Raw genomic sequence first — 16,471 nt, forward strand, 5'->3', positions numbered from 1 at the left:
GGAGCTTTAGGATGTTTTTGAGTTTGGCTAGTAAGTAAGTAAAGTGCTAGCTTCTTGTTTTTGGTCATTTGGCATCTACTGAGGGTTTTTATGCTAATTTGGAGTTTAGCTTCTATTTTAGCAGCATGCTAATGTTATTGGCTAATTAGTTTACCAGGCAAAATTGGAGTTTAGTAAGTTATCAATGTGCTAGCCTATTTTGTTATGGCTAATTCGTTATCTACTGGAGCTTTTAAGACTCATTTAAAGTTGAGCTTCTGTTTTAGCATCAAGCTAACGTTTTTGACTGATTTAGTTTACTGGGGAGTTTCAGGCAGTTTTTGGAGTTTAGCTAATTAGTAAGCCATGTGCTAGCTTCTTCTTTTTTTGGTTAATTTTGCATCTACTGAAGTTTTCTTATGCTAATTTGGAGTCTAGCTAATATTTTAGCAACATGCTAATGTCTTGGCTACTTAGGTATTTTTTAGGCCAATTGAGAGTTTAACTTCTAGTTTAGCAACAGGCTAACTTTTTAAAAAATTATTTAGTTTACTCGGGAATTTTAGGCTATTTTAGAGTTTATCTCATTTTAAAGCAATGAGCCAGCTTTTTTCTCTAATTAGGGACCTGCTTAAGTTTTTTGGGCTAATTTGGAGTTTATCTCATATTTAAGCAACACATAATATTTTAGCAAAATTAGCGTATATTTGGGATTTTTAAACTATTTTACTACAAATTTTTCAGAAATTTAGGTCAATTTCAGCGCTCTTTCGTAGTTCTTTAACGAAATTTCCAGTGTTTTAGCAAATTTAACATTTTGCAAATATCTTTTGCATTTTCAGCAAATCCCTTTAGTAATTAAAATAAATTGCGTCACCATTTTCAGCAAAAAGCTTCAGCGACTACTTTCAGCAGAAAGCATTCAAACTAGCATTTATCGCAGGTAATGGAACTTTTCTATTTTTTTTTTTTTTTTAGTTTTTGCTGTTTTGGAGACGTACTTTAGTATGGAAACCAGCACCCGACGGGTCTTTTCAAAGTAAAAGGAAGCTAAAAGCTTTGGAGGATTGCATTTATCTTTCCACTTTTGCATGAATCAGGAGTGCTGGCCTTGCAGAGTTTCCCTCCTCTCCTCTTATCCTTGACTTTATAGCCTTCATTCTCTGAATGTCTTCACCACAATGATGTTTCCATTCCCACATGCTGTCCGTGTCCTAATTTCATCATCCAATAATCCTGCCGGGCGACTCATTCCTATTCCTGAATGTCATATCCCCACTCGTCTACGGTTCGGTTTCTCTGATGATAATCAGATCTGACCGTGTGTGTCTCCTCCCGTCCAGACCTGAACCTTCAGTACTTCTGGAAGTGGAGTGCGTTTGAAGACTACCTGCTCTTCTGCTTCGGCTTGGCCGTGCTGTGTTCCGTGGTCTCCCTGCTGCTGATGGACTCCGGCGTTTTTGTGGAGACTCTGGGTTCGCTCGCCGTGACGTTCGAGGCCATGCTGGGCCTGCCGCAGCTGCTGCAAAACTTCAACAACCGCTCCACCAAAGGAATGAGGTAAACGTGTCGCTTCCCCGTCATCTGAAAAAACCAAAAGACTTGTTTTACTGGAGCAGTTTGTCTCCATGACTGCATCAGAGAGGATCAACGTGTCGCGATTATCCTCCAACACAGGTGATGTTCAGCTCAACCCCCCTAATGACATAGAAAACCACGCTAATTATAATTATTTCCTCATTAGATCGCTCTTCTATTATCAGCGAAAACCGTGAGGCCGGAAAATAGATGGTTTCATGCTCTGCTGGTCATTAATTCTCAGATATAAAAAAGACCAAATAAAAAGAGACTTTTCCTCTCTACGAAGCAGCTTGTGAGTTTTTACCGCACACTTATGGGGAATTGGGTAGTTGTGCGTAACTGTTGGGTATTTTCTCAATCAAAAAAGTGGGCTGTTTTTGATTACATTTTTATCCAAGAGACTTAATGATATAGTTACAGCTTACTGTCATTTTACATGAGATTTCTTGTTTCCTGTAAGTGTGCGTTCGGTTTCATCTGAGGAGGAGCGTTCGGTCGATTCAAATGAACAGAATCATTTACATCACGTGTCAAAGTCGAGGCCCCGGAGGTCAGATCCTGTTCCTCCATCCCAATCCATCTAGCAGGAGAATGTGTTAACAAATGGGTGATGGGAAATGGGGACGGGCTTACTCCGCAACAGTCCTCCCCACAACTCAGAGGTAAATTTCGAATAAACACCTGGCGCTCTACAGAAACTATGTCCTAGCAAACAGCATAATCATAATAACAAAAAGAAAAACACTGGAAACTCTTTAAGAAAAGATCAAAAGATGATCGGAGTGGAACTTTAAAGTCATGAATAAATGTTGACTGTAGTTTTGTCAAAGCACAAGTATCATCAAGTGTTATTGAAGATACACGGGATGGATGGATGGATGGATGGATGGATGGATGGATGGATGGAAGGATGGAAGACAGGATTATGGATGGATGGATGGATGGAAGAAAGGATGATGGATGGATGGATGGATGGATGGATGGAAGAAAGGATTATGGACGGATGGACGGACTGATGGAATTATCTGTGAATGAATTAGTGTTGGTTGGTGCATTCCTGGAGGACACACCTTCATCTCCAAGGTCTTCAATGATCTTAGAACTTTCGTCTCCGGTCTTAAAATATTTCTGTGTCTTGCCGTCTACACAGTAAAAACACAGATTGAAACTCAATCATTTTGTTGATCTTGAGCTGAAACTCTGATCTGGGTCATTGTGCTGCATGGAGATTCTGACGTCGTCTTTTAGTAACTTAATTAAAAGATTTGTCACTTTTCCAAACAATAAGAGCAGACTTCATGAAACTCAAATTTCCCTTCATCAAATCTTGAAGCTTCAAGTTTATGAAGCTTGAGTAAAATTACCTGGACTATTGTCTGAGATAAGTCGGGATAAATCAGTCAAAGAAACCAGAAATCACCAACGCGGTGGATTCCTGTCGTCTCTGTTGACTCTATGATGACCTTTTTATCAAACGAGAAAAGTGGTTTTGTTTTGTTTTGTACAACATTAGACCTTATCATATGTAAGGTTAATGTCGAGGTTTGTTTAAGGCTGAATGTTTTCTGTCATTTCTGTTAAAGTGTTGATTCTCCAACTAAATATTTATCAGAACTGGCTCCAAAAACACCAGCAGCTCTTCTCATAAATGAATCTCAGACTTTGTGAAAACTCCATCGTTTGGATTCCGCAGCCTTCATTAATCTGGTGAAAAGTTCCGTTTACACAAAGGTCGTGTTTGTTAGTGCAGGTGAGTGCTCGGCGTCCTGCTCGGGGAGTCTTGTTGGTTTTAGTCTCGTTAAAGTTTACACATTTGGTTTTTCTGCAGAAAAAGAAACAGCATTTCCGTGTGAAGGACGGCGGTGACGGCGTGTCCCACTGACCGTAAACGGCGTGAAATGACTCTTCTTTTATGTCCTGACTGCTCTTCTAAATTTACACAACGGCCAAAAATGGGGCAGTGGAGAAAATGTGCAGCAGTGTTCGTCTAAGCTGTGAATTTAACTCCCGTTCCCCTTTCTAGTAACCCCCCCCCAACGCTCCCCTGTTTTTAGGTCAGGGTAACGCTCCCTTTTATGACCGCCTAATGGAAGTTTCCCGAGGCGCTTCTCGCCGACACCTTTACCTTTTTGAGGCAGACTCTCTGGGCTGTGATGCAGAAAGTGTGATCACCACCGAGAAATCTGTGAGCGTATTGTTCATCAGAGCGGCGTCCCTGCAGAGGCTGCAAGTGTGAGGGTGTCAATGGCCGCTCAGCCCCGCCCACCGCCTTCCAGGGATGCAAGTGTCACGTCCCTACGTGTAAACCCGGCTCGGGTCCACAGAAGGGGACAATGACAAAAACTGGACACCAATGACAATGAAACGAACACAGTTTATTATATAAAGGAAATCCTGTGTCCTGAAATGAAAGAACCATAAAAATAAGAGATTGGAACCTTCGGCAAACAGAAAATAAGTCACGAAGACCGCTAACCCAGCCATGTCGACCGTCTGAGTCAGCAGCTCCTCCTAACCAAAACTACCTGAAGAAAACAAACAAACTAAGACTACCAAACCCCAAACTAAAACAACAAAACCCAGCAGTGTAAGACTGCTGAGGAAGAAAAGAACAAAACATACCAGCAGAACTCAAAGTAAAACCCAAAGGCTGCACAGCCTGAGTGAGGCCTCCTCCAACTTAGATAGCCACCAGGTGCCAATTAGGCCACAGTGGCCACACCTCCCAGGTGAGCAGAAGGACTGGATGGATGAAGCAGCACAGCAGGGAGACTCAACAGAAGGCTGGATAAGAGCTTAACACAACACCGCCCCTGTATTACACTTATACTCACACATTAGGATGCATCTGTTCTCACCACCTTTCATTCATTTAGTTTTTTCCACCAGTTTTCTTCCAGATTTATCCATGTTGCAGACTTCTAATGAATTATTGGGATAATTGTTGATGTTCAGTGACTTAAATGACAATGGAAGATGTTATTTTTACCAGTTTATCTCTCTCAAAGTGCCACAAATGTTTGGATAAATCTGTATCAAAGCTCCAAACTATGACCAAAAGAGCCGCAATAGACTAGTAAATAATATCAGAAGCAGCGACAGAAGCTCCACATGTGCAGTTCTTTTTGCACCTGGAGCTGAGAGACATCGCTTCAGTTTGATATTGAACCCATTTGTATTAATAGCTGTGGAGGTGACAGAGATTAAGAGTAATACTGGGACTCACATTAGTTTTATCAAATGTCAAGGTTACACTGTTCTCTATTTTTGTGGGATAAAACCAGGATTATGTCAAATCCAGAGCAAACTGGATCCAGCGTTCCCCGCTGACTGAACCACATTTCCAACAGTGAGGAGCTGCATTTGTCTGTGTTTTCTCTCCTTGACCTTTACCTTTGCATTGAGCTACAACACTTTTCTCTCTGCAGACTTATACTTCATCATCGTGACAGGGTAGGACTTTACTATTGAGTAAAAAAAGAAAAACCTCCACTTCTCGGTTTGTTACTTCATTTTCTGTGGATGTGAGCTGCCTCACTCCCCCGTCTTTGAGTCTTTAAATTAATCAACGCATTCCCCTGATCTAATCATGACCCGGGGGCCATAAAATCTGTGGACGGACCACGTGTTCTTTCTGCTGAAGTGTTTTTGGAGAGTGTCTACATCTGTAAAGAACCAGAACACCACGTTTACAGACTTTATAGTCATTTATTCCTGGTTTCCACTGAGCGGTCCGGACCAGACCGGTCCCCTCTTGGCCGGGTTAGAACGGTCCGGTTCAATTCAAGTGAGCGTTTCCATTGAGCGTTGGACCATCAGCCCTCATGTGGGGTGTAGACCGATGATGTAGCTGTGAGTCAAAACGGTGCGACTATAACGAAAGAGAAGCTGCATCAAGAATTTATTCATTATATATATAATAAAAGAATTTTTATATGCTTAGTCCGTAATTCTTACAGTTCTTTTTCGTTCTTCACAGACGTTTACAGTTTTTTGCAGTCCGTCAGTGCTGCCACAAACAATTATTTTAATAGCCAACTAATCACCGATCATTTTTTTCAATTAGTCGACTAATTGGGTCATAGACAAACTGGATGTAAAACACACATCTTAGCTATCATTAGCTTTAAACTAACTAGTAACTGGATATATATCATTACCTGTGATAATGCTAGTGTCAATGCTATAAACTGAATTTGACTGATGAAGATGCTAGTGCTGATAGCTGAAGATGCTGAAATTTATAGCTAAAAATGCTAATAACTAAAAATGGTAAAAAAAAAAAAAGATGGCTGAAAAGGCTGAAGCTGATAGCCAGTTAAAATGTTAGTTAAATGGTGAATTAGCCTAAAATCTGAAAAAACAAAAAACGCCCTAAATTAGCTAAAACAGCTAGCATGCAGCTGAAATATTAGCTAAATGCCAGATTAGCCTAAAAAAACCCAAATTAGCTAAAACAGCTAGCATGTAGCTAAAATATTAGCTAAACTCCAAAATGGCCTAAAAAACCCTAAATTAGCTAAAACAGCTAGCATGTAGCTGAAATATTAGCTAAATGCCAAATTAGCCTAAAAAACAAAAACAAAAAAATGTCTAATTTAGCCTACTGTGGAGGAGGGCCAGAACCGGCCCGCGGGCCGTAGGTTGGTGTAGACCACTACTGTGTCATTGTTGTGCAATAGATGGATCCCTCAAGCTCACTCTGTATCAGACTGTAACCAAGGATGGTTAGGAACGTTTGCAGTTCAGGAAACCGCAAAAACCCGTTTGCTAACAAACGTTAGCTTAAATGAGCGCTTTATTGGCGCTTTCTAATGTCGTCCTCACTTTCTGCCAATCAACGGGTGGCGACAGCGGCTCCGCCTCAACCGCCCCGTTCCACCTTTTAATGGACTTGAACCCACAGGGGTCCCCAAGAGGTTCGGTTCGGTACCGTTTCATGGTCCATTTTACGATAGAAAGGCTGAAAATCCTGGACCCGACCGCTGGGTGGAGACGAGGCTTCACTGGTCCTTCCAGTTCTTCTATACTGTCCTCTATGGAACTTTACTGTATTTACAGGTTGTTGAAACCCTTTATAGTTCTGTCCACAACTTTCAGAAATTTAAGGACTTTCCAGAAAATATTGTAAACTGTTGCTATTGCTTTCATTAAAATGTATATTATTTAAATGTATTACATAAGATGTTTTTTCCAAATTAAATGAAATGGATTCAGATTCCTGGAGCAGCTGTGATGATGTCCTGGGTTCTGACCAGCTTAATAACCTCATAGAAGTTGCAGAAGTGACCTGAGGCGATCTCTGTGAATTAGTCTTTCTCGCCTCCCTTTTGGCTCGTTTTGTGATGTAGAATCCATCTTTTTCTGTCAGGTTGGGAACTTTTCAGTGTTTGGCTGTGTGCGATCGAACAACATGCATAATTCATAGTTGGTGGGTTAAGACAGCTCCTCTCTTTGCTGGGCCCTTTGATTTCCCTCCCCCTATCTGCCCCCCTGAGGGAGATCTGCAGCCCTGCTGTGGAACCACTTTGCATGCAGTCGGAGCTCATGTGTACACCCACAGAATCCAGCATATGTGGACACGAGTACAGCTCCAATGTTCCACTGTTCCCGGTCAGAAGAAGAAAGAGAGGTTGCTGAATCCCTTTGAAGCCCCGCCCCCTTTTTTCCACGGGACTTGATATTTTCTACCCATTATAAGGACTCCCCGACCTGATGGGGGCCGTGCTGAGTTTGATTCCACACAAGAAACTTAATCCTGCTTTCCCAGGAACACAAACATATAACATTTCATCAATGAAGACGAGCTTACAGCACGTGTGTCAAAGTCAAGGCCCGGGGGCCGGATCCGGCCCTCCAGATCATTTTATTTTATTGTTATTAATGACCTGATGTTATCTTGAGCTCATTTCTAACTTGTATAATTTTGACAAAATATACTTTTATGGAGAGTAAAATATTGAAAGTTTTTTAAGGTTTAAGTTGATTAATTCTGGAATAAACGCTGTTTTGGCTAATTTAGGCTTTTTCTGTTTTTAGGCTATTTTGAAGTCTAGCTAATATTTCAGTGACATGCTAGCTGTTTTAGCTAATTTAGCCTTTTTTTGTTTTTTAGGCTATTTTGAACGTAAGCTAATTTTTCAGCGACATGCTAGCTGTTTTGGCTAATTTAGCCTCTTTTTTTAGTTTTTAGGCTATTTTGAAGTCTAGCTAATGTTTCAGCTAATTTAGTCTTTTTTCAATTTTTTAACCTATTTTGAAGTTTTGCTAATCTTTCAGTGACACGTTAGCTGTTTTGGCTAATTTAGCCTCTTTTTTTTAGTTTTTAAAGCTATTTTGAAGTTTAGATAGTATTTTACTACATGCTAGCTGTTTCAGCTAATTTAGACTTTTTTCAGTTATTTAGGGTATTTTGAAGTCTAGCTAATCAGATTGTGAATGCTATTTTGAAGTTTAGCTAATCCGTCAGCGACATGCTAGCTGTTTTGGCTAACCTAGGCTTTTTTATGCTAATTTGACATTCATCTAATATTTTAGCTGGCTATCAGCTTCAACATTTTCAGCTATTGGCTTCAGTGATAAGGTGAGTTTTGGATTTTGGCCCCCTGTGCCTTTGAGTTTGACACTCCTGGCTTACAGGGATTTTTAGATGCAACAAACACATTTATTCAATAACTGAAACATGAAAATGTGCAGGGCTGTTTTGATTTTCTATAAAGTTGTTAAATAGTTGGATGTGCTTCGTTTCACCATAAGCTTAACATGAGTGTTCTAAATACCACACAGTAATGGGTGCTCATGTCCCTTTTGGGTGTTTCTCTATGATGGCACCAGTTTTAGTTTGGTAACCAAACAGTAAAACCACTTTTTTTGTCTGTTGACTTCTATAAATGAGGGTTAAAAGTGCTGTCCGTTGGTCCTTTCCACATTTTTGGCAATTTAAAATAAACTTGTTAAATTCCTGAAATTATAGTCTGAAATGGTCTCTTTGCTGCCCCCTGCAGGTTGAAACAAGGTATTACCGTTGAATTTTGTGATTGCTCAACTAGTTCAAGTCTCACGTCAACATGCTCTGCAGCTCCAGTAGAAAAGCCCCGCCCATATCTGAATCTATGAAGATCGGCCGTTACTGTGTTAGCTTTAGCATAGCTCGTAATCTCCTGGCTTACACAACGTCCCACTGGACTTAGAAGTTAGTCAACAGTGGTTTGGTGCAGTTGGCATTGAATCCTGGTGATGGATTTGAAATGAACATTTCGGTTGGGATTGTTAGCTTAATACGTTAGCCTTTATTAGCTATGATGCTCAGGGCTGGGTTGATAAAATCGATTAATCGATTTGAATCGATCTAAGCTTAATAAACTAATAATCAATCCATAAAAATAAAAAATGATTTAGCACATAAACACTAAAGTACGCTAGCTTGATGCTAACGTTTAATGGAATTCCCTGGGTGGCTAATGCTAACGCTCGGTCAACCTAAACATACATTGCTAAATCACCCGTTTCATAAAATCACAGACAAGAATTTTCCAAACTGTTTTGAAGAAATATTAGCTAAACTCCAAAACAGGCTAAAAAAAATCTTAGTAAATGAATAGATAGTCCAAAACGTTAGCAGAATGTCAACTTTATAAACTGTAACTTTTTAACATAATTATGAATAATAAAAAGGCAGGAATATTATTCCAGAATAAATCAATTTATATCTTAAATGACTTTCAATATTTTACTCTCCATAGGAATATATTTTGTCAAAATTATCCAAGTTAGAAATGAGCTCAAGATAACATCGGGTCATTAATAACAATAAAATAAAATGATCTGGAGGGCCGGATAGGATTACCTGGAGGGCCGGATAGGATTACCTGGAGGGCCGGATCCGGCCCCCGGGCCTTGACTGTGACGTGTTTTATATTGAGTGCAATGAACACAGTTCAGAAAAATGTGGGTTTTGAAGAATATAAACCGAATCTGCAGCCTCTGTTCACATGTCGGAGCGTTTGTCTTCACTCTGTGATACATGATCCAACATGAGAGAACTAAAGATCAGGATAAGCTTTCTTGATCTTCCTCTGTTGATTCCCAATAGCTGCTGTGAATGTGCACTCAAGGACGTTGTTGACGTAGCTCCGTGATTTCACATCAGGGTAAAACATGTCTTTGTGGTTCTTTTATAGATCGACCATCAAAGGATGAAATTCAAAAATGTGAAGGACATTTTTCTGCAGGTTAAACTCAGCCTCACCTCTTGTGTTGATGTTCCTGCTCCTCTTGTGTTGATGTTCCTGCTCCTCTTGTGTTCATCTCTAGCATCCATTATAGATGTGAACCTCAGCAGTGTTCTGTAAACACTCCGTTCAATGGAGTCTGTTTGAAGTGGTGTGGATATGCAGATATTTATTTCTTTCATCTGCGTAATGCAATTACCAGGACGCTGTTTTCTACTCAACGCTTCATTTATTTTATTCTTTTAACTTCTGACATTTCATTAATGTGAAATCCATTTGGTCGTCGACCTTTGAACAAAGTTTTCATCCAGAAACAAAAATGCTCGTCGAGGACGAGAAAACTGTGATTTTATTAGCATTAAAAGCAACATTTATGTTGAGACGTCTGCAGAATTTTGCAGGATTGTTTAGATTTATACTTCAGATTTATCAGAAAGATGTTTTTTCTGAGGTCTAAAAGATTCTACAGGTGTGCGTTCAGAGATTTGTAAATGAAAAGCAGTGGTTTAAATGTTCAGTACATAGAAAACAGACTGTGAACTATAAACTAAACATTTTCTACTTCTGCAAAAAGAATTCTGCCTTTATCAACTTTAAACTAGTGTGTTGTGTTTGAAAACACAAAATTATAGGAAAAAAACACACAAATAAGTTGCAATTATTGCTTGGAGTGTGTTGTTGTATGTACGTTGTGCTCTTTTTTTGGGGGGGCAAAAATCGCCCTGAACTTCAAAGATGTTACTGACACATCATAGAATCTGAATCAAAATGTTTCCATGAGATCCTTAAGATGTGTTTAAAATACTAAAGTGAAAACAATTCGACCACAGGAAGTGAGATCCATGTCAGGAAGTCTGGGATCGTGCAGACGTCCAAAGACATCTTAGAGAGAATTCTTCAGCGAGTCACCTGCTGTCTCAGCCAGAATGATGCATTTCCAAAAACTGAAGTCAGGAACAAAGAAAAGTGGAACAGAAAAATCTCATTTTACTCAGAATGGTTCCACTTCGGATTATGATAAAAATCTGTTTTTCCCAATGAATAATGTTTAATCTTTCCAAAAATAAAATAAAAATACTATGAAACTGCTATAATTGTTTATTTACATTTTGAGGAAAATAAAAACAAATCAAATTGAGGATTAACAAAAAAAAATTATAAATTTACCAGAAAACATGTCAAAATTGGAGATAAAATCGATGAAAAACATAAAAATAAATAATATAAATCTCTGTTTCTCTCCTAACTCGTCACTCAGCTCTGTTGGATTTTGTGTGTTTTATGGAGAGAAAATCGACTCACCCAGATCTGTGTGTGATTCTTGATTTGTGACTCATACAATACACTTCGTACATAAGAACAAACATTATTAATAAAAAAAATATATTTAGACATGCACAACTTAAAATACAACAAATCTTTAAAAATGACGCACTAATCGCTTGTTATACACACAACATAATATTTGACACAAATCTGATGTGAGACTCTCCAAGACTCGTGTGTAAATGATGCATTTAAATGCTGCTAGAATGCTGGGTCATCAGAGTTTTCCTTTCAGCTGCTTTGAACTTAGATTGTGAATATTTTCTGGTGAAACTTGATATTTTCCCACTTCAACAGATATGCCCGATAATTATATAAAATAGTCTAAATATGTGTTTTTAAAACATTCAACACCAAAGTCTTTCTATTCTCATAGACAGAGTCGATCAGCCCCACGTCCCGCTCCGCTCTCTGGGCGTGGAGAAGGACCTGGCGCTGTCTGTATAACGATAGATGGAGTCTGCCTTGAGGGAGCGATGAGTCCATCAGACTCCCGGGTCTGAGGGGTAAAAGGGGAGTACAAGAGTCCGCCTTTCCACACCCAACATTCACAATCTAAGTTCAGCCAGCAGCATTTAAACGCATCACTCACACATGGATCTTGGAGACGTGAAAAAAGTCTCACATCAGATTTGTGCTTAAATGTGGTTTTGTGTGTGGATAACAAAAGATTTGTGGGTTATTGTGTTTATTTCAAGATGCTATCATTTTAAGTTGTGGATGTGTAAATTGTATTCTGTATTATTTTGAATTTAATCATTTGAACTTATGCACAAAATGTCTTGTATGAGTTACAAATCAAGAATTACGGACATTCAAATCCCAAATTACGCACAAACCAAGAATTACGAACGCACAAATACAAACTAAGCACAAATCAAAAATTACGGAGACACAAATCCAAAAGAATCATGCACATACAAATACAATTCTACACACAAATCAAGAATTACGCATGCAAAAATAAAAATAAAAAAGAAACACAATTAAGCATTACGCACGCACAAACACAAAACTACACACAGAATTATGCATAAAACCAGAAATTATGTTAGCAAAAATCCAAAACTACACACAAATCAAGAATTATACACTCACACATACAAAACTAAGCACAAATCTAAAACAACAAACAAATAAAAAATGATGCACACTCCGATCCAAAACTACACACAAATCAAGAATAACTTCCACACAAATAAAAAATTAGGTGCAAATCAAGCATTATGCACGCACAAACACAAAACTACACACAAATCAAGACTAACTCACATACCAAGAATTATGCACACACAAATCCAAAATACACACAAATCAAGAATTACGCACACAAAAATACAAAACTGCACAGAAATCCAAAATTACGTACGAATCAAGGATTACACACACACAAAACCAAAGGAATGCACAAAATCAAAAATGATGCGCGCTCAAATCCAAAACTAAGCACAAATCAAGAATCACACACACAAGCCTGAAATTACACACAAATAAAGAACTATGCACACACAAATAAAGAACTATGCACACACAAATAAAGAACTATGCACACACAACTCCATCATAAATCGGGGTGAGTCTGTTTTCTCTCCTCAGTTTATCTCCTCTGGTTCTCATGTTAGCTGAACGACGATCCTTCATTCAGTAAACGGGACGATGTAAACTCGTATCTGACCCAGGCGACACATTTCTGCGGTTCTGTTCTGTCACTCTGGACGTGGCGGGGTGGTGATGGTGGTGGGGGGGGTTCCTCTACCAACCTTCTCTAAATCCATCATCTCTCTGCCTGTTTGAATACTCATCCATCTCCTGTCGTTTCCCTTCAGCTTCACCCTCCACACTTCAGTGTTTCCTCTCAGAAATCCCTCCACGTTTTCATCCCTTCGCTCTCCTTCATCGGTGGCCTTTTAGTTTAGATAAAGGTGTCAAGTCGGTGTAATAAATGAGGAGCAGGTCCCGGCTCGGCTGAGCTCGTGTTTCCGTGTCTTCAGTTTGTGTGGGCTTCAGCCAGAGCGTGACGGAGGAGGCGCCCCTTTGTCTTTGTTCTCCTAACAAGTTCCTCTGCAGTTTTCTCAGGATTTGGATTCATTTAATGTGTGAGATGTTAGTCATTCCAAATCAATACTTCCACTGAACAGGGAAGCTTAACTTATATTTATTAGCTTGATCTCCTCTGTGACTTTTATCAGTCAGGAATAGAATCATCGCCTCACAGATCCTGACTATAGATGTATGGATTGTAGAGATGAAGACGCTCAAAGCAACTTCTTCACTTTATGTCACGATAAATCTTCTGCAGTTAGTAGTTATAATCGATGATGTCCAGAGTAACAGATCACTCCCATTTATTCTGATGATTATTTTTACAGAAGAACACCAGAGGCAGACCTAGACGCGTGGAATGAAGGTTTCCTTTGTGTTCAGACTCTTGTCTTCTTCATGTTTCTGTAGAAAACAATAGAATTAAAGAAAGACGAATCTCTTGGTTTTCCACCCTAGAATCTAATGTCCTCCATTTCTGTTTTAGTCTGATATTCCAATGAGTTAAAGAGATTTGCGACAAAGTAGGGTTAATGTTTCACTTTTACCCTTGAAAGATTGATTTGAGAAGATTTTTAGAATCTGGAAAACAGTTCAGTTCCGTTTCATGCTGGACAAACAATCCAAAAAAACTCACCCATATTTTAAATTATTCATTCATTCATCTTCGTGACGGCTTCGTCCCTTTCGGGGTCGCGGGGGTCACAGAGCCTATCCCGGCTACTGATGGGCGAAGGCGGGGTTCACCCTGGACAGGTCGCCCGTCTGTCGCAGGGCATTCTAAATTATCTCAGTAGAAAATAATACAAAAAATGGTGACAAATATTGTGGAAACTTCTGTGTTTAAGTCATGAATTACGTATGCAGAAATCCAAAACTACATAAAAATCAAGAATTCTGCACAAATCAAGAATTCTGCACAAATCAAGAATTATGCGCACTCTAATCCAAAACTACGCACTAATTAAGAATTACACACAAATCCAGATTTACACACAAATTAAGAACTACGAACGCACAAGTCCAAAACTATGTACAAATCAAAAATTACAAACATATATGAAATCTACACACAAATCAAAAATTCTGCAAAAATTAAGAATTATGCACAAAACAAGAATTATGATCACATAAGTCCAAAACTACACACAAGTATAACATGTGGACAGTCCTACTTTGTCCAGTTGCTAAGGCAACAGCGTAGACTTCACAAACAGGCTTTAACTATGACTTTGGCGTGTCGTTATTATTCCCAACATGAGAGACAAATCCACTTACAGTGGAGACATCTGATGCTATCGAGCTCATTAATTTTCGGTGACTAAATAAAGGCTAAAGCCGGTTTCTGGAGCTTTTAACCAACTTTGTCTCCATCCAGAGTTTTTTTTTGTTCTGTTGCCAAACGTTTTCTAATTACGCTGAGAACGGCTCTGCCTAATTAATAAAGTTTACCGTCTCTAAGAATAGACCTGAATGGAAGTGGAGGGAGGACTCATCAGAGCAGGGAGGGAAGGTCAGACAGGTACAGGGAGGGAGGGTCAGACAGGAACAGGGAGGGAGGGAAGGTCAGACAGGTACAGGGAGGGAGGGAAGGTCAGACGGGTACAGGGAGGGAGGGAAGGTCAGACAGGTACAGGGAGGGTCAGACAGGTACAGGGAGGGAGGGTCAGACAGGTACAGGGAGGGAAGGTCAGACGGGTACAGGGAAGGTCAGACAGGTACAGGGAGGGAGGGAAGGTCAGACGGGTACAGGGAAGGTCAGACATGTACAGGGAGGGAGGGAAGGTCAGACAGGTACAGGGAGGGAGGGTCAGACAGGTACAGGGAGGGAAGGTCAGACAGGTACAGGGAGGGAAGGTCAGACAGGTACAGGGAGGGAAGGTCAGACAGGTACAGGGAGGCGTGATCAAAACTCCCACCTACGGAGGTTAAAGACACAAAAGAAAATTACCAAATAAATAAATAAATCAGCTAAACTTCAAAGTGAAAGGTTGAACTTTTACCATTTTTGTGTAACAAGAAACTTCTGTAATTACATTTTCCATTTTTAGTAACTTTTTGTGGGCGTTTGTGCCAAACTCCACTCCATTCAATGACTTTCACAGTTCGGTTTTATAGCATAAATTAATCATATAAATTAAAAAATGATTTATGAATTTAATTGGGGAAACACTTATTAAGATTTTCCTTTAATTGATCACTTTTTGTTTCAGACAAAGTGTGCACAGCGGGCTTTGATGAATCTTGTCTGACAAGATCTGTTGATTAATTAGAAGGAAGTGTTAGCAGGACGTCGGCTCAGCTAATTAACTCGGGCCGCGGAGAGGCTCTCGTTTGAGCGCCGTACTGTCGGCCGCCGCAGATGTTCACGGCGCTCACGCTGAGGGGTACAGAAATCCTGTCGGGTCACACAGTCGGGATGAAAAGACACAATCTGCTGGAATGGACAGAAAATGCTGCATCTTCTGGTAAATGCAGTTCCTCGTGAGTCCAGGTGAATGAACATGATTGGCTGAACGCCTGAAACGTGTCCAATAAGATTTAGTGCTGCAGCTGCAAGAGAAACAAAATGTTCCTTATGAGTGGATCCGGTCTGTCTGCAGGTAAAACATGGTGAAACCTGTACAAGGCGGCAGGTGACCCACAGAGACCCCGTAGACTGAAAATGTTCATGCACTTTTTTTCTATGGGCGTGCTGCGGGTGACAGGTTGTAGCAAACACAAGTAAAGAGGAAGTTGGTTAAACGTAGGCGTGTCAAATGGATTCTCATTTTTTCCCCAACTCTCCTGAATCCTGCAGACTGCACGAGGACTCCATGCTGTTCATATGATACGTGCACGCTCCTCACTTGCAGCCTGACTGTTAGAAATGAGGACGTTTTATTGGACATGCAAGCGTCCTACGAGCTCTTCCATATCCCGTGGTTCATCGCTGATACATCTGTGAACATTTCTTGTAGAAGAACTCGACTTTTCTCACTTTTTCCACAAATATTCACATATGACAGATTTTCATCTGTAGAATTTGTGCTAATTACACATAACGACAGTGTGTTGTGGCCTATAATAGGCGGTCGCTGTAACCCTTTAACTCCTCCACCTCCAGTTCAAGCTCTATTTATTCATTAGGCTGTTGTAGACATTTACAGAAGATATAATTAGTTGTGGAAACTTTGAAACTTGATTACATCAAAAATCTTAATGATGCTTTGAATCTATTAATATTTGATATTTAGTCCTGAACCGGATATTGATCATTCATGTAGAGAAAATGGTCGAGTCGGGGTGAGATTATATAAGTTTGTTTCCTTCCA

General features: G+C 39.8%; 1 protein-coding gene across 1 annotated transcript in view; it reads left to right on the plus strand.

The window, feature by feature from the left end:
- Nucleotides 1–16,471, plus strand: part of si:dkey-246g23.2 (solute carrier family 66 member 2) — a 271,509-nt gene that overhangs the window by 250,622 nt on the left and 4,416 nt on the right. Inside the window, exon 4 of the mRNA XM_024281684.2 lies at nucleotides 1,323–1,539. Coding sequence (XP_024137452.1) covers nucleotides 1,323–1,539 — 217 coding nt within the window. The remainder of the gene's footprint in view (nucleotides 1–1,322; nucleotides 1,540–16,471) is intronic.

Source organism: Oryzias melastigma, linkage group LG6, assembly GCF_002922805.2.
Source record: "Oryzias melastigma strain HK-1 linkage group LG6, ASM292280v2, whole genome shotgun sequence".
NCBI classification, from domain to species: Eukaryota; Metazoa; Chordata; class Actinopteri; order Beloniformes; family Adrianichthyidae; genus Oryzias; species Oryzias melastigma.